This window comes from Pteropus alecto, unplaced genomic scaffold, assembly GCF_000325575.1.
Source record: "Pteropus alecto unplaced genomic scaffold, ASM32557v1 scaffold74, whole genome shotgun sequence".
NCBI classification, from domain to species: domain Eukaryota; kingdom Metazoa; phylum Chordata; class Mammalia; order Chiroptera; family Pteropodidae; genus Pteropus; species Pteropus alecto.
In genome coordinates, this window is record NW_006436291.1 from 4,493,130 (window position 1) to 4,513,242 (window position 20,113).

Below are 20,113 nucleotides of genomic sequence, written 5' to 3' on the forward strand. Positions count from 1 at the left end.
CGCCCGCGCCGCTTCTGCGGGAAGCACCCGGCGACTCCGAGCCTCTCCTGCCGTCAGCGGGGGGCGGGATGGGGCTCGGGAATCGAGACACCCAGCAGCGCCCCGCGTCTCACCTCTCCGCCCGGGTCGCAGCTGTCGGGTCAGGTTCGCTTTCTTTGTATCTGATTTGTTTCAGTCCCCCGGGTTTTCTTCTGAGTTAGGGAATCAGCCCATATGTGTTGTACCAAAACTTTGTAGAGCTGTTGAAACATGTAGCATTATCCCACACCACAGCCTTTCCAAAGATTGGTTTTTAAGAAACTGTTGCAGGTTGCTTTAAGGAAGCTGTGAGGGTCACAAGGGATTTTTTTTTTTCTATTAGGTAAAAATTCAAACGGTCGGGAGAGTGTCATAGTTTGAGGAAGAAAAAAAACCAAGTGTGAGGTGGAGAGAAAAATGGAGGAGCGAGAAGAAAAGCGAAGAGGGTGAAAGCGCGGGTGGGAGGGCAAGTTCATGACTGACTGAGCGCTCGGGTCTGGGCCTAGGGCCCCTCTATCAATTCCTGCCGCTGCTCCAACCAGTTCTTAAGGGAAGTAGAAAGAGCCCTTTTAGGGTCATTTAAGTGATTACTCATTCTTTGCCACTAGAGAGATTTCCACTCCGCAGACGACAAGGACACCAAGGAGCATTTCTTCACGCTTAGGAAGAGAAACATTCAAAGGTTAATTGAAGCTGAAAAGCATATATTTTATGATGGAAACACATTTATTATGCCAAATTAGGCTTTCCCCTCTCTGGCTATAAGGGGCGTTTTTCAGCTTAATTGTCGAAGCAAGAAGCTTTATGTGTGGATATTGACAAGCGGTGTGATATATCTAGAACCCATAATTCGTGAGCTAAAGTATGAAAGTAGTAAATTCAGGTTGGAAAGTTCATGGGACCTAAACCAACTGTTCCTGAAATGTAGAGACAGGGGATGTAGACAGGAAGCATCTGACATCAACAGTACTTCTGTAGTACATGTTTTCAAACTCTGGTTTTCATATCGTTAGCAAAACCACTAATTGATCTTTTCATCCAAAAAGCAAACATAGTGATGCTCATTAGTAGTATCATAATCAAAAGTGACAAGATAGTGATAAAAATCTGGCATTTATTAACACAAAAAGAGACAAGGTTACATTTTCCCAACACTAATGGATTAGGCATTTGTATTTAAAAAGAAGACAAAGAAAAGAACATTGTAGATTGCCATGCCGTAGTAACAAGGTCTCAGAAATGTGATAGTTGCACACAGATTTTAAGTTTGGAACAGTGGAACTATGTGCTGGCTAAGTACTTTATAGTAGTATAGAAGAATAATCTTAGCAGCAGCTATGAAGTTGAAATTGAGGAAGTCTTGCAGTGAAGTGCTTTTGGTAGTAGGTGACTTCAGCAACTGTGAAAAGCAACATTTGATTTTAGGGGCTAGTGTAACTTATAGAAGAAATTCCTGGTTGGGAGGTGGAAATGGGGGCAGGGGGAGGGACAGAAAGGCACTCAGATGTCTAAAGCAAGAGCAGTATTCAGTTTCTCTTTCTCCCTGCAGCATCTGGTATAATGTTAAATGTCTGTTGAATGAATGAGAAGATCTTTAGAGAAATTTCTTTAGCTAAAGGGATGTGCTTTGTTACTGGAGGAAATATCTCAGGGTGAGAAGTTGCTACAGGCACAAGGGTTGAGACGGATGGTTCAGGTACTGGTTGTCCCTTTGGAGGTTATTAGCTGTCCCTTTGGGGGGTCACGGGTTGTCTCTTTCGGGAGTTTCTACTGCTGTGTTTTCTGTCTTTTTCACTGGCATGTTCAGGATGTCATTGGTGGTCAAGTGAAAAACAAAGTCTTGATTTTTCAAAAAGTTTCCAAGGTCATCATTGGATAGAATAGTTACATTATTATTTACTTTGCTGATGCTAAGTGAAATGTAGCAAACCAAAGCACTGTCACCAGGGAATAACAAGATAGCAATGGAGAGACAGATGTAGCCTTTCTTTTTCTTATTTAAATCTCTTGGCCATATCAGAATTCAAAGCAGAAATAACTCGAGTAGGAAATTAATATTGTTTAATGCAAGGAGGATAATTAAAAAGGAAAAGAATGTGTATTTCTATTTCCTAGCCTTACTGTCACAAGTTGGAGAAGTTTTCATGTTTGTTTTCGGATTTTTGTTTTTCGTTTTACCAGAGGAAGAGTACTTTTTTCTCTTTCTCTGTTACTTTCCAAAACTCATAAGGAGTTGAGTCCAGTGTTGAAAGCCGTTAAATTTTCATTTTTGCTGTGTTTCCTTTTTGTTCTCCAGACTTATCACGGTTTGAGCTCAAATCGTTGGATTCTGGGAATGCGCACCCCCCAGCCCTTTTCCTTGTAGTACTGTCGGGCTGTGGGGCCATGCTGTCCACCACCCTTTCCGGAAAGTCTTCCAGGACGAGGTTCTGCCCCCTCGTCGCACCTCTCCCTCTGACTGAGGGCCCAGTGTGGCACTCGGCCCTGTGAAAGAACAAACTACACAGTTTCTGCTTTTTGGGGTTTCTTCCGGAACCAGGCATGACATCTCCCATAGTGTCGACTGTTTCTTCAACCCATGGTGTTGTGACACAAGCCCATGATTTTTAACCTAGGCAGGTATCGGGGTGCAGTGTGCTCACGCGCACGCTGGACGCTTACCGGGGCGAGGTGGAGAGCAGACTGCTTGACTTCACGTGTCTCCGCTACCACTGACCAGCTGCGAGAAGCTGGACAAATTAACTGAACCTCAAAGGCTTAAACATTTTCATTTGAAAAATGGAAATATTAAAGTAAACCCTCACAGGGTCCTTAAAAGTTTAAATGAAATAATCTGTATAAAGTGCTTAAGTACTTGAGGCATCTGGCACTCAGTAAGCACTCTGTAGCGTGGGTGCAGAATGGGAGAATTACCATCATTATCATTGTTGTTATCATCAGTCCAACTTTAATAATAGTATAGAACCATGATTCTCAAAGAATGATCTACAGACCTGTGCCAGCCCACAGACTGTCACAGGTTGGCAATGAAATAAGGAGCTAGTGCCAGAAGGTCAGTAGTCTGGGGCACCAATCATATGGTTTAGGTCAGCAAGACTTCTGCAGTGAAGGAAGCAGTGGGTTGATTTGCATTCTGATGGAGGACCCAGCCATAAACAAAGTAGAGGTACAATATATATTACGTTATGTTGTGGAAAGCGTTCGGGGAGAAAGCGCAGCAGGAAAAGAGGCCAGTAAGTGGGTTTGGGGCATGGGTAAAGTTTAGAGCGTGGCCAGGTGGCAGTAAGCTCTCACCGAGTTGACATTTGGTAAAAAATCCTTTACAAGGTGAGGGAGCTAGCCACTTGGATAGCTGAGCAGGGGCATTTGGGCAGAGAGAAGGGCAGGCACGAAGCCCGAGGCCAGCGCGTCTGTGGCTCGAGGGCCATGTGGCTCAGGAAGAGCGAGCGAAGCGGGGGCTGTGGGAAGCGAGGGCAGGGGTCCCCCAGGACTGGTGGGTCCTCTTAAGGATTCCCGTTTTTCCTCGGAAATGAGACGGGAAGCCATTAGACGTTTTTGGCAAGACACGGGGGCTGACTTAGCAGGATCACTCTGGGGAGAAGTGACTGCAGGGGACTCAGTAAGGGTGGAAGCGCCACCAGTCGGGGGCAGTTGTGGTGATGCAGGAGAAGGGACGATGGCTCGGAGCAGCTTTTGCCCTTGGGGAGCGTGGGGGTTTGATATACGTTGAAGGTAGAGCCAACACGATCAGATGTATTCATTTTCTATTGCTACTGTGACAAATGACCACGACTGTAGTGTTCATTTGTTCTTATAGTTCTGCAGGTTAGGATTCCATTGTGAGTCTCACTGGGTTAAAATCCGGGTGTCAGCAGGGAAATTGCAGGAGATGGTCCGTCTCCTCGCCTCCACCAGTGTCTGGAGATCATCCACACCTTTCCTGGCCCCTGGCCCCTCCATCCAGCCTCACAGCCGGCGGCGTTCCATCTCTGACCAGTCTTTCATAGTCCTGTCTCCTCTGACTGTAGCTGAGAAAGGTTCTGTGATTTTAAGACTTATGATTGGATCAGACCCAACCAAATAATCTCCCGTCTCAAGGTCCCTAACTTAATGACGTCTGCAGCCCCTTTCGCCATGCCAAGTCCACATTCACTACTTCAGGAATTAGGACGCACACATCTTTAGAGGCTGTTATTCTGGCTAGCACATCCATCGCAGGATCAGGTGTGAGATTTGAGATAAAGGGAAATCATGAATAATGTCAAATTTTTTGGTCTAAGCAACAGAAAGGAAGTACTGAGATGGGAGGACCGCGTTCGTGGCTTCGGGGCAGATATCGTGAGCTCGGTTTCGGACACGTGAAGTTTGAAATGCCTGTTCAATGCCAGGTCGGAGGTGATCGGGAGTTGAGCACCTGAGCTGAAGTGGAGTCTTCCACACGCGATGGCATTCAAGCAGGAGACTGCTTGAGATAAAAGGGAGGCGGCCGGGACCCTCCGGCCAACAAGCGCTGAGGCTGGACGTTTGAGAATTCGATAGGTATGAGGAATGCAGTGATCATTAAACTGAACATGGAGAAAAATGCAGAAAACGAGCATTGGACAGTGAAACATGAAAGTTACTCAGGACAGACTTCACAGTCTTTTTTCACTTAATCCCTTGCAAACTTTATCCTTTTCTATGAACCGTATTTCTAGAATTACTGACTAGAGCAAAGCACATAGAAATGACTAAGACTTAGCTTATCTTGCGTCAACTTCTGATTCTGTCTTGTGATCGTGTCGTGTTATATTAGATATATATTTTCATAAAATGCTAGTTTAAAAGTTATAACAGATTCTCTTCAAAGGGCAGGCCTCAGCATATTTTACAGTTTACAAGAGACATGTAGGGTAGTTTCGAAAAGGAGCAAGTGCCAGTCTTTCGGATTTAGAATTCTTGCAGTAGAATGTAGTTTATACTGACAAGAGAACCATGTCTTATTAATTGGGAGTGGCGTGCGCCCTGCCGTATTGTTTGTTCCCCCTTGTTTAGGTTGGCACTATTAAATGTGCCAAGGCCAAGACTAGGATCTCTTGTATCTGCTTAGTTACATCCGGGAGACAGTGCTGGCCCACTGCTCGGCTGCAGGATGAGCTGTGTGCACCTCACAGGAGTCCACGGGCGCAAATACCAGCCCTCTGCCCACCAAGTCTGGAACTCAGAGTGTATGGCAGCGAGAAGTGCCTCTGCGTAGTGAAAACAGATGGCACGAATTCCATAGCTTTTACCCCTCGTACTCACCAGATTCAACATGGAGCCCTTTGTGGACTTGGCACTTATGAGTTCTTCTGTCAAACTAGCCTAACTGGTCCTTAATGAGCTGGGTTGGGGAGCAGGCTAGAACAGCAGCGCCAGCCATAGAGCAGACATGGGTGCTGGGTCCCTGGGGACAAGCTGGGCTCGGGGCAGCAGTCTGGCCTTTGACCCCTGGACACTGCGGGGAAATCTGAGCATTTCATTCTCTTGTAGGAACTGATCGTGACCCTGAGTCATGAAGAAAACGTTAAATTGTGTGTATACTGGATTTTAGTGGGTGGAAGATTGGTCATCTGTTGTTGCCACCCCAGCCACCCTGGAACTTGGTAGCTGACAGCGGTGACCGCGTATCCCTGTCACGGTTCTTTGGACTGACTGGGCTCCTGTGCGTGGGTGTGGTTGGCGGTCTGTGCTTTCGGTCAGCGGAAGCCCAGCTTCGGTCTCTTCCCAGTGGCCTCTCCATGTGGCTTGGGCGTCTCGGAGAATGACAGCTGGTTCCGGGGGAGTGGTGAAGCATGCGAGCGCCTGGGAAGGGGTTCACATCTCTTCACTGCATTCTTTCGGCCACAGCGAGTCACAGGGCCAGCTCAGACTCAAGGACGAAGGAAGAGACGTCACCCCTGCATGGGCGCAGTGGCAGGGAACCTGCAGTCCCCTGTAGCCCTCCAGAGCATCGCAGCAGGCGATGTGTCGCCATGTGTCCGATCGCAGTGTGTGTGTGAGGAGGGGCCAGGCCGGCGGAGGTGTCCCCGCTCACGGCTATTCAGAAAAATGGGCTATTCCCGGAGGGTTCGGAGTGTCAGTACTTGATTACAAGGTTACTAGACTTTTAGGGAGTATTATAAAATTAAAATGGACATTGTGAGGGCATGCATTTGGTAAAAGTAATGGCCGTGCTTTTTTCCTTAAGGTAAAACAGTTCAGAAGTCGTACCTAAGGCAAGCATTGGTCGTAATAACAGAATTTACTTTACATGCAGGTGAGAACTCTTGTAAGGGATGCTAATCGGAACAAAATAAAAAGGTAAAACGAAGCGTTAACTTCTCCTGAGCAGACTTTTCTGTCTGTTGGACACCGGCTCAAAGTCTGCTTGTCCTGTGATGCGGCTCCGGGTTTCCTGGCGCTGGTCCTGGCTCTGGCCCCGCCCATCGGGGCTGGAAGGGCGGTGCAGTTAACCCTTATGACATCTGTGTCATCGCACGTTTTAACCTTGAAACAGTGGCTTTCAGAGCAAATTTTGAAGAGCTCTCCCTTCGTAGAGCTAAAACGGCCTTCTCTCCAGTTATTACTGTCTCCCTCTTTTGGCCCATTCATGTGAGTTCTTAAAAGTCTGGTCCTGCTCTTGGTCCTGTGCTAGGAGTGCCCTTCCGTGTGTGTCTGGTCTTCACTTTGCAATTCAGGCCTGAGCCGGCACTGACAAGTGTTTCTGCGAGCAGCTTTTTCACTCTGATAGGAAGGAGCCAGCCCTTTGAGCCCGCTCACAGTCTAAAGCCACAGTCGCCGTCGGTGGGGTGCTGTAAAAGAGGGATTTAAGTGACAAAATATCACAAACTGTATTTTATGATTTGTTCTCTTTTACTTGAGTTTTTCTGTCTTTTTAGTTTTCAGCCGGTTACTGTGAAAAAGCCCTTATTTCCAGCAACACTTATTGGATTTTTAAAAGGTCACTAGTGATTGGAAGAGGAGGGACTTCTTACTTGACATATAGGGAATAAGTTACAGTGTAGCTTTTGCCCTTCCTTAGGTAATTTCTCTTCTTTGTTTAAACTAAATGTCTTTTGTTGCCTCTTGAATCTGACATATTGAGCTCAAGACCCTGGAATCGCAAGGAATATGCTTGAGGTTTCTAGCTTAATTAAACAAACAAAAGGCCTTGTTAGTGAAAGCAAGCCATAGCATCAGAGGGGAAAACATAACGAAGTCGCTTCCCTCACTTGACTTTGTAAAGTGGCACAAGCAAATGTAAAATGAAGTTTTAAAAAAATACTCTCCTTTAAACTAGAGGATTTCTTAATTTAAAATACTAGCAATGAACTTCCTTGTGACCAATGTGAGGGCGACAGTCCCCAGACACTCCCAGTTCCCCTTTGTAAAATCCAGCATCTCTTTTGTAGTGAGATTAGTGACCACGACTGAGCCTCTCAGTCACACTCTCCCTCTGTAGCTTTCTGTTCACTGTCAATCAAGACCCAGGGGCCCGGTGACAGAGGTCAGGCAGAGAGCGCCGGGTCCAATGTGGACTCACGCTCCACACTGCCCAGGAAAAACTGCAGCCGGTCAGACTTTTAAGAGTTAGTCCACATGGTGCCCAGTCTTCTGAGCAGGCAGCGGAAATGACAGACTGTGACCAGCTCACAGAAGAAAAACGATGCTTTTGCTTTGAACGCCTGTGCTTTCCCTTGCGAACGTCTTATACATGTACCTAGTTTTCCTTCTTTTTGTTTGTTTGTTTTCAGCGTGGTTTGTTGACAGTCACGAAGGGTGCCGAGCCGAGCCCACACACTGGGTAACCCAGCAAAGAAGAACAGATGTGATTTGAGGAATCAGTTTGCCAAAGCCTTGAACCGAAGTCTTAGAAATTGGGATATCCGCGTTCGGATAAGTGGACATCCAGCCCTTTTGCGGTGGGTTACTGTAGGAGAAGTAGAATGCCGGCTGCTTGAGCTCACTCTGGAACAAGATGGAAGAAGATCTGGAGCGTCCAAACTCTTCCTCTGAAAAACGCTATTTTCCTGAATCTCTTGATTCCAGTGACGTGGACGAGGAGGGGCTTTTGGCCTGTGAGGATTTGGAACTCAACCCTTTTGATGGGTTGCCATATTCATCTCGCTATTATAAACTCCTGAAGGAAAGAGAAGCTCTTCCAATATGGAAAGAGAAATACTCCTTTATGGAGAATCTGCTTCAAAATCAGATCGTGATCATTTCAGGAGATGCCAAGTGTGGCAAGAGTTCTCAGGTGAGTCTCCACCGCAAAAAAACCGTTTGCTTTGTGTGTTGTACGTTTTTTATTACTTAAATAATGTCAGTGTCACAGCATAGTGTTCTGTTTGAATAATGATCTTATTTACCCCAGAAAAACAAGAGTTTAGCAATTCAGCCGTGACACTTGCCTGATTTTACATACTCAAGCCAGATGAGTAACAATTAATGATACTTCTGTGGCTATGAATTGTGTTTAGCGGACTATTGAATTTTCTCTAGAATAGTAGCAAAAAATCTGTTTAAATTATCCTAGTGCACATATTTTATATTTTAAAAGATGTTATAGATGTTATTTGCCTGCCATAGTTTTGGGGATTTTCCTGCCATGTTTACATGCCCCGCAGTCTGATAATCAAGATGTTTGGACGTGCTTATCGGTGAAGCTGGTTGAGCTACAGAGATTCAGAAGACAAGGAAACTCTTATTTTCTTGACTATGAGACATAACTGAGTGGCCACACATTTCAGGGTTTAATGAGGAGGAAAGAATGAGGGTAGATAGTTAATGAATACTTACTGTCTGGTTTGTTGTTATATTTGAACCTTTTCAGGAGTCCCCAACCCCCGGGCTGCAGACCAGTACCGGTCCAGTCCATGGCCTGTTAGGAACCAGGCCGCACAGCGGGAGGCGGGTGAGCGAGCAAAGCTTCATCTGTGTCTGTATCCCCAGAACTAGCATCACTGCCTCAGCTCCACCTCAGGTCATCAGGCGTTAGATTCTCATAGGAGCACCGGTCCCTGGTGCCACAAAGTTTGGGGACCGCTGCATTTTGATTTTACTAAAGTCTTTATTTTACCCTTACAGGCAGTATTTTGTTATGAAATTTATTTCCAGGTTCTTATGATGTAAGAATTATAATAGCCACAGAGATAATGTGATCGAATCCCTCCACTTTTCAGATGACACTATGGCCCAGGGGCACTTGATAATTTGTCCAACTAATATGTCCTGACTTTCTGAGCTGAAATTATAAGAATACTTCCCACCACACACTACTACTCCCAAATTGTTTATTAGCTCTGAGGCTTACTGGTTTTAAACGTAACTTGAAGAGAGGCGGGATGGATGATAGGTGTTTTTTTTTTCTTTAACTTATAGTTGCCAATATCAAGGGTTCATTATGACTTGTTATTTGTGGTGATGAGTTATTATTTAAATGAATTATTTCAGTTTGTCATAAGGATGTAAAGATGAAAACTGAGTGAGCATGATTTCCCTGATTTCTGTGGACAAACGCCAAGTGTAAAATTATTAGTTTTTCTTTTGCAATAATTTTAGTCTCACAAAAAAGTTGCAAAAATGGTACAAAAATTTTCCATACGTTGTTCACCCAGATTCCCCAGATGTTAGCATTTTATTGCATTTGCTTTGTTATTCTCTCTCCACATACACACACGCGCACACATGACTTCCCAGTTAGGCGATCTGGTGATCGTGAAGCAGTTCAAAGTACACAGAATCACACAATTTAAAAATATTTATGGAAAGCGTAAGTAATAGATTTGTCCATCAAACAAATATTTATTGAGTTCTGGGATTATCTGGTGACTAAGACTCCTATTCTCGTGGGTGCTGGGTGAGCATCAGGAACAGACCAGCCTCTGCTGGCAGCGTGGCCCACACGAGGACATCTGGAGGTCCACTCTGGGGTCCCCTGCCAGGGTCACAGCCTGGGAGAAAATGGCCCGGGAGCTCAGACTGGAAGGGTTACTCTCACCCATCCAACTCGTTTTACAGGGCAGGAAACTGAAGCTTAGCGAGACTGAGACTTACACGTAACAGAGTGGTGGCCCACGGGGCCCACAGGTGCTGGCTCTGCCCTCAGGTGCCTCTTACGTCCCGTGTCGTGCCCTGGTTCCAGATTTCCTGGGCGCGGCATCTTAAACGTTCGTTTTTCATAGAACAAAGTGAGTACTGAGTCATCACTGTTTGTTTTCAAGCTGTTGACAAGGCTGACACCTGTCTTAAAATGGAGGAGCTACATTTGCACTTTTAGAGAATTTGAAATTCACAGCAGCCCTTCATTTCAGAGTTACTTATGATTTCTGGTAAATTCTGTTAATGTTTCAAATTGCAGTGAGGATTAAAATCTGAGAATTCCATGATGGGCCTCGTAAATAGCAGATCTCAAGATAATTAAATATTAAAACTCTTAAATACTTTAAATCTATTTAAAAAACACTCTTGGAATGATTTATTTTAAAAATACATGTAACAAAGCATGATTGATTGATGGTGCCTTAGGACTGTAGCAGACAAATGAACTCACGACTTTCTGCTGTAATAATTCTTACACAAATGAACTTGGTAAAAATCAATTGATCCATAATACATTTTTAAGAAAAGGACTTTTAAAGTAAATAACTCCAGAGCTGCCTTGCCATCGGCTCTTTCCAAATCTGGGTGGATTGGTTGATTATCTCACTGGGCCTATTTTTCACTGTGTTTAGATGATAAATGCCAGTTAGTGTTTATCACTAGGGAAGTGTTAGGTAGCTTCATCTGCTTATTTTGTTATGCTCATTCGGATTTAAATGTACATGCTTTAATTTTGAGTCTGTATTTTTCATCTAAACACTATTTAATATTTACATTCTTAAAACAATAGTTGATATCAGAAGCCATATTTTTAGTGGAGCTTTCTTATAACCTGAAGAATGTAATAATCCATAAATACATTAGCCTTTTAAGAAACATAGCTGAGGTTAAAATAGTTTCTTTATTTTGCTTTTTATTGGTATCTGCCTTTTTTTCATCTAGGAGTCAAACTTTAATTCCCTTTTATTCTTAACTTTATTGACTAGCAATAACTCTGCATACACAGAGATTGTCTAGAATCTCAGTGAGATGTACTGCAGCCCACTGGCGATTCCCTGGTGAACGAAAAGATCGGAGGCGAACCCCCGGTTTGGTTGTGTTGCCGGCGGGAGCTGAGCCTGTCGTTTCTCCCCGTCGCAGGTCCCGCAGTGGTGTGCCGAGTACTGCCTCTCCGTCCACTACGAGCACGGGGGCGTAGTGTGCACACAGGCCCACAAGCAGACGGCCGTCCAGCTCGCCCTGCGGGTGGCGGACGAGATGGATGTGAACATTGGCCACGAAGTCGGCTACGTGATCCCTTTTGAGAACTGCTGTACGAGCGAAACCATCCTGAGGTTGGTCTGGGGGTTCACCTGCTGCGCCCACCACCCCTGGCGTGGCGCCGCGATTCTAGAAGAATGTGGTCTTGTGTTCTGCGCTCTCAGCATCTGTGACGTGTATGATGACTGGCCTCCGTCGCCAGCCTGCCATGCACCAGTTCTGTCCACATTGGTGTCAGCAGGGATTCCTTGTCCAAACTTCTCCCGTGACACCCCATGATGCCCAGGAGAAGTTACGACTGGCTAGGTTGGCCCCAAAGCGCTTCAGGCCTGTGCTTCTCTAACGCCCCCTCAGGATGGGTCCATATGGGTTGCCCGTGTGCCAGCCAGGCTGGCATGTGGCTCTCTTCATTCATGCCATTCCCTCTGCTGGCAAAGCCCGTGTCGCTGCCGGGCTCGGCTAGTCCCTCCTAGCCACACAAGACCACACAAGGGCCACCTGCTCCGGGAAGGCTTCCCTGACACACACACACACCCCTCCCCCAGTGTAAATTAAAAGACCGTGGTGGGTTCCTACAAAACTTGGGATCGGCCCTTGTCATGGCAGTTGAGATCAGTGTTTTCCAAACTGTACTTTTCAGAGTCTTCAGGTTCCAAGAAGCCTCAGTACAACCACAAGCTGTGGGAAGGGAGCAGCCTTCTTGTATCTCCTTTCTGTTTCAGCTTCATTGTGAGCCTTCCTTTGCATAATGGGGCCCAAGAACTTAACACAGAGAAGAAATGAAAAAGAAGAAAGTCAGGGGGAAAAAAAAATCACTGCTCTGGCCAGTGTTTCTCCAGCAGTTTCATACCAAAGCCCATAAAGAAAGTGGGAGCATCTTAAGCACCTCGGGGAAATGGGCACCGCTGCTTGCAGCCCGAGGCGGCCATCCTAAGGGCTTCAGCCGCCCCAGGCGCTGGCTGACCGCTCCAGGGGCTGAGGAGGCCAGCATCTCGGGAGCGGTATGCCTGCACACCTGTAATCCATTTGCACGGCACACCATTGAGGAAGCTCTGCTCCACTGTAATGGGGCGGTGTAGTAAGTACAGTGTAGCAAAGCAGTATAGGATAGTGCGCCACCATCCAGTACAGGATGGCGTAGCATCACAGTATTGTATAGTACAGTGTAGTGTAGTGTAGTATAGTATAGTACAGTATAGTACAGTATAGTATAGTACACTGTAGTATAGTGCAATATAGTAAGTAGAGTGTAGTGTAGTATAGTATAGTGTACTATAGTATAGTACAGTATAGTATAATACAGTGTAGTATAGTGCAGTGTAGTATAGTACAGTATAGTATAGTACAGTATAGTGCACTATAGTATAGTACAGTGTAGTATAGTATAGTATAGTGTAGTATAGTGTAGTGTAGTATAGTATAGCGTAGCAGGATCGTGCAGCATAGTACAGTATAGCAGGAGCATTTTTTTTGCATACTTATGTCCCCAGCCCCTGGCATGCTTGTCCCATGGAGGGAAGGAGTGGTGTCCTGCTCTGGCTAGCGGCTATGGACTCTGGAGCTGTCCTTTTCCCATTCAGAAAGCCCAGATGACACACTTGGTTTGTTCTCAGCTGCTTTCCCGCAAGTGTTTATCTTTAAAAATAGAAGACGTTGTCTTCAGGCCAATGTTACACCATAGGGGACTCTTCCGGCCAACAGCACTTGAGCTTTTCGAAGGTAGGTAACCTGCTATGTATAGCCATGATGTCCTCAAGTCATCAGCTTAATATATATTTGTAAGCTACTTATTATGCAAATGGTCCATGAGTGACACGGATGGAATGTAAGCTCCTCTTTTCTGCTTAGGAGCTTGCAAACTAGTGAAGAGTTGGCCAGAACAAGACGTACAGCCCTGAAAAGCTGAAGGGTCCCTGAGTTTGGCAGAGTCATTCTTTATCCTTTGCATTTTGAAGTGGCCTCTCGAGTGGCCATGGTTTTCCTTAGAGGACAGCCCCGATTAGGTTCTCACGTTCATATATGTAGTTTTATATCTTTACTGCCATCTAGACTTTGGAAAGGACTCTTGGATGGAGCCACTTTTAAAATGAAATATTTCAGTGTTCTGTCTTACTTAACATGGATCTCACACACACGCGCGTGCCACGGAAAGATAAATGAGTGTGGAGAAGTCCAGTAGTTGTGTCAGAGCAAGTCAGAGGAACTTCTCACCCTTAAACATCTGTTACGTGTTGGGACTCGGCTTTCGTGGCATCGTTTTATGGGGAGCCCCCCACCCCCATCCCCCACACACTCATTCCTGGGGCAAAGGAAAGACTGTGCTTTATTGAAATTGTTCGTTCTTACCTGCATGCGGTATTCCTTGCTTACTCTGGGAAAGAGCTTTCAGGTGTGGGGGGCTGACCACAGGGCACCTTCAAAGGTGAAAGTGAGGGGCCGACTCCAGCCACTGCAGGGTCGCCTTCCTTCTGCCTTGGCTGACCGCCTGGTCCTGTTCGTTATCTTTTACCGTCACTTGATGGCTACTCTTGCTGCTGGGACACCATCCTTTCTTTTCTGCCCTGACACCCCCAGCCAGTGCAGGGTCAGCAGATACTCTGAGTTTTTGTTAACAGGGTTTGAGTCGCAGCAAAGAGGCCAAAGCCATTGAGAAGCCCCCGTGATAACGGAAACCATGTCTTATGTTCCTCCTGGTCTCCTGTGCTCCAGAGAGGAGGCCACAGGGCTGTGAAGTGAGTGTCTGTGCCGCCTGCTCACTCACAGCCTGGACAGGTCTCCTGGCCGCCTCTGTGCTTAAGCTTCCTTATCTGTAAAATGGGGCTGTTGTAAGGACTAACTGAGCTGATATGTGTGGGTGACGTGTACATGTTAGCTACTGCTTTTGTAATCATAAAGGTAAATTAGAACTGGATTTGTTTTCCTGGAGATGTATGCTAGCCGTACTTTTTAATAAGCTCAGATTGAATAGCTACTTACATGGAGGATTTAAGGTTGACTTGATTATAAAAGGCAGTATTCTATATTTAATGCGATCTTTCATTTTCTTGTAACCCCCTAGTATCTAATCCATTAGGCACATAAGCGGCACTTAGTAAATCTGATCTTTGTGTCTACTACCCTTTTATTGGATGCTATATATAACAACTTAGTATTAATTCTTTAAGCTTTTTTCTGGCCTTTTTTGAGATAGTAGATACCTGAATATTATATACCTAATATAGTTTTTCTGAACTATCAAGGTATCTTGTAGAGTGACACATAGATTTCAAAATATGGACCCTCTACAGCAGCGGTCCCCAACCTTTCTGGCACCAGGGACTGGTGCTCCTGTGAGAATCTAACACCTGATGATCTGAGCTGGAGCTGAGGCAATGATGCTGGCGCTGGGGAGCGGCTGCAGATACAGATGAAGCTTCGCTCGCTCACCCACCTCCTGCTGTGCAGCCCGGTTCCTAACAGACCATGGACTGGTACCAGTCCACGGCCGAGGGCTTGGGGACCCCTGCTCTAGAACACAGACTTTTAAATTACTCACATTTTCAGTTAAGGTCACATCCGATGTACATTAATTTTAGAAAATATTAGCAAACCTTTTCTATAATATTAGTAAATCTTTTCTATATTTTATATTCTTCGCTTTCAGAAATTTAATGTTAGGAAATTAAAATTTAAACTACATTTTCCCAAACCTTGGCAACGTATCTTTTTTACATAGTTATCGGTAACAGCGTACCCACGATCTTATTAATGTAAAGGTAAGAAATAGATCTCCACGTTATAGAGGAAGTCGAGAGTTTGCACAGTGTTTTGGGATCGAGCCATGGCGTTCCTCTAATCTGCCGTGATCCTCGGGAGGCCAGGCCTTGCTTGCTGAGTCCTACAGAGTTTTGAATCAGGTCCCATCGCCTCCCTTTCTAATTAAGCCTGGATCCATTTACATAACACGCATACCTCCCTCACCTGGCAAAGAGCGTTTCTTCCTACCAGGTCAGTGTTTGGATGACTTTTGCTGAGGAGAGAAAAGAGATTTAATTTCTAGCATTAAGGAAGTACCATGGGTTAAAATAATTTGTTCTTAGACAAGAGGCATTAGTAGCTTATCTCATTATACCACGCTAGTTAACCTCAGCAAAAGGTGACCTGCAAGCTAGATTTCAGATGCATCTCTGTTCACTTGTTTGCATCTCATACAAAGTGTAAACTGTAGTATTTAGTATGTGTAAATATATGTATACACACACTATTTAGTGTATATATGTACACACTACTTTTTAAATTTGAGAAAAGGGATCAGCAGCAGCTAATGCTTGTTGGGGAAGGTGCAGGATGAGAACAGTGTGCAGAGAGGCAGGGAGCGGACGCTCTGGCCCCGTACCGGTGCAGAGGGAGCGCGTGGACTTCACCACCGAAACACGGAGGCTGCGGAAGCGGTCTTTGGAATTTGACGTGGCGAGGGATGTAAGAGTTGTTTGGGTTTGAATGTTGATTCTCCCTCTGGCTTTGTGACTTGGGCAGGGCACTGGCCTTTCCCAAGCCATTTCCTCGTCGATAAACACGGGGTAGTCATACCTGCCTTGCAGATTAATCCGAGGGTTAAATGAGATCTTGCACCAGCACAGTTCCTGGCTCCTCGTGTAGGAATTAGCCAAATGTTTGTTTTCTTCCCATCTTTCTTTCTTGGTTAATGGGGACTGCATCAGGGCTCCCGAGGCCATCCCCAGTTCCGACGACTTTTCAGGACGCATAAGATTCAGCATACAGTTAACTCACAGTTCAGATTTACTGCAGTGTGAGGATACGAAGCAAAATCAGCAAAGGGAATCATGCAGGGGCGACGTGCAGAGAAACTGGGCACCAGCTTCCGGAGCCCTCACAGTGGAGTCACACAGGACACGCGCACCCTCCGGCCATGAGTTGTGTCAACGTGCGCAGAACGCTACCCGCCCAGAGACCCTGTGCCCAGGGTACTCGTCGTTGCTGGTCACGCAGGCATCCCCTGCCTGCTGCGCTCCCCAGCTCCAGACTCCCGAGAGGAAAGCGGGCCGTGCCAGAGCAAGCACTGTGAGCCACTGTCGGTCCTGTGGTGGCGAGCCCTCCCAAACCTCGGTCCCCAGTGCCAGCCCAGGGCCAGCCTTGCTGGTGGGCCTGTCTCAGAATAGCAGTTGCAGATCTGCCATGTACAAGGACAAATAAAATAAATACCTTAACTGGGTAGAAAACTTCTAGGATTGGTTTCTTGAAGGAATAGGTAAATATGTAAGTAATTTCAGAAAGAAGATGTTTGCCCGGCACTGGATGATCGATAATAATAAATTATTTTAATAAGAATAAATAATAAATTGTTTTTAAAAATATCCCAAGACTCCTAGAAAATTCCACTGAAATCACTACTGACCTACCCTCTCCAGGAATGCTGGCCAATTTGTATGCTGCCCTCAAGTAGGTACATTTTAGATGTTTGTTTGGTTATTATTTGGGCGAGATTTCAAACTTGTTGACACTAACATGTTGGTGCTGTCGTGTCCCACAAAGTGCCACCAACAGAGTCCTCCTAGCGGGCTAGCTGGGCCATGAGCCCAAGACAAGAGAGTCACGCTCGTAGCCTTTCTTTGAAAAGTGTGTGCTTTGACTCAGAATTCTTCCATTGATGAAAGAGGGGAAAACGTTTACCTGCAAGGGTATTTTGTGATACTGGTTTTTGTTTAAAAAGCTCAGGGCAAATGCTAACTATAGCTCTTGTTAATATCTGTAATAAACATTTAGGGCAGAGGTCTTTAATCTCAGTTCTGCGATAGTCTTTGGGGAGTCTGTGAATGTACGCAAACTGTTTAACGTTTGCCTCTGTCTGTTTTTCAGTTTCAAAGGGCTGTAGATTTTAGCAACTTAAAGGAATTTTGCCCTAATAAAGGTTTAGAACTCCTGATTTAGAGAAACAGATATAGGAGAGTTATTTTGTTGACATTAGGAGTTTTTGTGGGATGTCTCCTAAGTGCTCTAACTCTAATGTTTCTTCCCTGTAGGTATTGTACCGATGACATGTTGCAAAGAGAAATGATGTCCAATCCTTTTCTGGGTAGCTATGGGGTCATCATCTTAGATGACACACACGAAAGGAGCATCGCGACCGACGTGCTCCTTGGACTGCTTAAAGATGTCTTACTAGCGAGACCGGAACTGAAGCTCGTGATTAACTCCTCACCTCCCCTGATCAGCAAACTCAGCTCTTTCTATGGAAACGTGCCTCTCATCGAAGTGAAAAATAAGCACCCAGTGGAGGTCGTGTACCTCAGTGGGGCTCAAAAGGAATCTTTTGAGTCTGTCGTACACCTTATCTTTGAAATTCACCACTCTGGCGAGCAGGGTGACATTGTGGTCTTTCTGGCCTGTGAACAAGTAAGTATCACTCTCACCTGACTGGGTGATACGCGTTCTTACTGACCCCTGAACCCTGGTGGGGATGCTCTGAGTGTCCAGCGTAGAGCTCTCAGTGGGCATGTGCGGTCCCTCCTCGCCTCTCTCTCCGCACGTGGGAAGAAACGACAGGGTAAATAAAACCCGGGCTGCAGGGCAACAGGGAGGCGGTCCTGGAGTCACATCCAGTGAAAACAAAGAATGGGTGACACATCCTCGGAGTTTACAGGACCGATCTCCAGAGCCGGCCCCTGCCCACCCGCCCCGCCCCGTGCCAGCGCTGGCTGTGCCCAGGAGACTGTGTCTCAGAGGAGGCAGACGCCCGCCACACCGCACTCTCGCCGCCTCCCAAGGGTCGGGGCGTTTGCCGGAGCGGAAACGAAGTTCCCACAGGTGTTCCCACGCAGTCAGTGGGGTATGAGGCGGAACAGTGTAATTTACAGCCCACCCGGCAGGCTGTCTCCCACACTGCGGCTCCTTTTCTCAAAAAGAGGAATGAGAAAACTCTTAACTGGGATTCTCGAAAATGTCTTTTCAAAAGAACAATTGGAAATGTATAACCGAGTACCTGTTACTGCTTTGATACAGTCAGGGTGCCATTTAGGGTTGCATTTTTTTTTTTTTTCTTACAGCCACACTGACCCTACCTTCTCTGCTCTGTTGGCTGAATCTAAAAGCCTCTATGATCTCAAAAATCAGATCTTTCATCTTAGGGACTGATTTCTGGTCTTTTTTCCCTACCTATCACCTCACTCAGAGAATGAAAGCACTAGTTTTTAGACCATGTCCCAAATATGTAGCGATTCCAGCGATTACCCAGAAAGCAGGAAGTCGTTCAGTATTGGCCGAGGCACCAGCTGATCACCGACAAGCATCGCTGCGCTCTGCCACGGCCTTTCCTTAAGTGTTCACGTGCTTTCTAAACTACCTGCAGGAGTAGTTATTGTTCTATACTCGGTGCGTAAAGGATGACCGGTCCTCCTAGCCTTGGGAACGTTAGAGTTTTCTCAGGACAGATTTTACCTGACTCCAGAAATGCAGTAGAGTCTCCAATAGATGATAACTTAGCATATTTACCAAGTTTGTGTGTGTGGATTATACAGTATTCTGATTAGTAAATCTTCTGTTTACTAATATAGTAATTTCGTCTATCACCATTCCCTAACCTGGCATGATTCAAGGTGTCCAAGAAAGCCCTGAGGAAAGTTATAAAGTGCTGAAGGAGATAGGAGAAGAATTTATGAAAGCAATCAGAGGTTCTCAGTATGGCTGGGTGAAGCCTAAGGAAGGGAGAAAGGGCAAAATGAGAAGTCGAAACCATTTGAAAGTTAGAATCGCCAGGTGAAAAACAAGACATTCATCGCTGAGGAGAAAAAAAAAGTATAATTAAGACTGATAGGATGAGTATGCAAACATTCCAAAATGGATTTTTGGAAATCTTATAAAAGTTTGGGGGGAAGGGAGTAGATGGTCTTAGATTATTTGATTCTTGTAAGTTTAACATAAGCTGTAATTAATGGCATAGTGACTTTTAAATCGTCAGGCTCTAGAAGATGCATTTTCACCTAGGCTGGTAGTAGAAACAGTAGAAATGATAAAAATCCCAGGGCTTAGAAAGTTAAATAATCTTCCTCGAAGTCAGACCGGAAAGGCATTTCATTTCCTATTAAATAATCATCAGTCTCGTGGAGTCTTAAAATTTTGAAAATGACGGTGCAATGCTGGCCCCGGGGGGAGTTGGCAATTCTTCACCTCCGTCCGCCCGCCCGAGAAGGAGCAGGTGCTGCTGATCCAGCCCTGGGGTCTCTGAGGGAGGGGCCTCCCTCCCAGAGGCTCAGGGCCAGTGGTCTGCTGGCTTCCCCACACCTTTGTCCTCACAGCCCAGCCCCCAGTTCCACACCTGTTATCTGGTTTTCTTGTGCATCTACCACCTAACAAGCTGACACAGTTCAGCGTCCCAAGGGCCTTTTTTCTCTCTCATTAAGACGCCCCTCCCTCTGGTTTTGGAATCGGTCTCTTGGAAAAACTCTCCCTGTTAACAGCTGCCGATCATTCCCCTCTGCACCACCATCTGAAGCTTTCTTGATTTCTGTATAAAACTTTAAAGTCTGCCACAGCAATGAGATGTCACAGGAAAACAAACCCAGCCAGTCTAACAGAAATGTACTTATTGTCGCTTTTTCTTTTAAGAAATACATTTTAAATTGCAGCGATAACTCTCGAACACTTCCGTGTGCTGAGCGTTCGCTGCCTCACGTTTCTCTGCCTGCCAAGCCCTCCTGCTGGGAAGTGACACCCCCCCCATAAGTCATCTCCTGCGCTG

General features: G+C 45.8%; 1 protein-coding gene across 1 annotated transcript in view; it reads left to right on the forward strand.

Moving 5' to 3' along the window:
• Window positions 1-11: 11 nt before the first annotated feature.
• DHX32 (DEAH-box helicase 32 (putative)) overlaps window positions 12-20,113 on the forward strand; it is a 36,144-nt gene continuing 16,042 nt past the window's right edge. Inside the window, exons 1-4 of the mRNA XM_015590173.2 lie at window positions 12-144; window positions 7,773-8,275; window positions 11,260-11,453; window positions 17,400-17,772. Coding sequence (XP_015445659.1) covers window positions 7,997-8,275; window positions 11,260-11,453; window positions 17,400-17,772 — 846 coding nt within the window. The 5' untranslated portion in view covers window positions 12-144; window positions 7,773-7,996. The remainder of the gene's footprint in view (window positions 145-7,772; window positions 8,276-11,259; window positions 11,454-17,399; window positions 17,773-20,113) is intronic.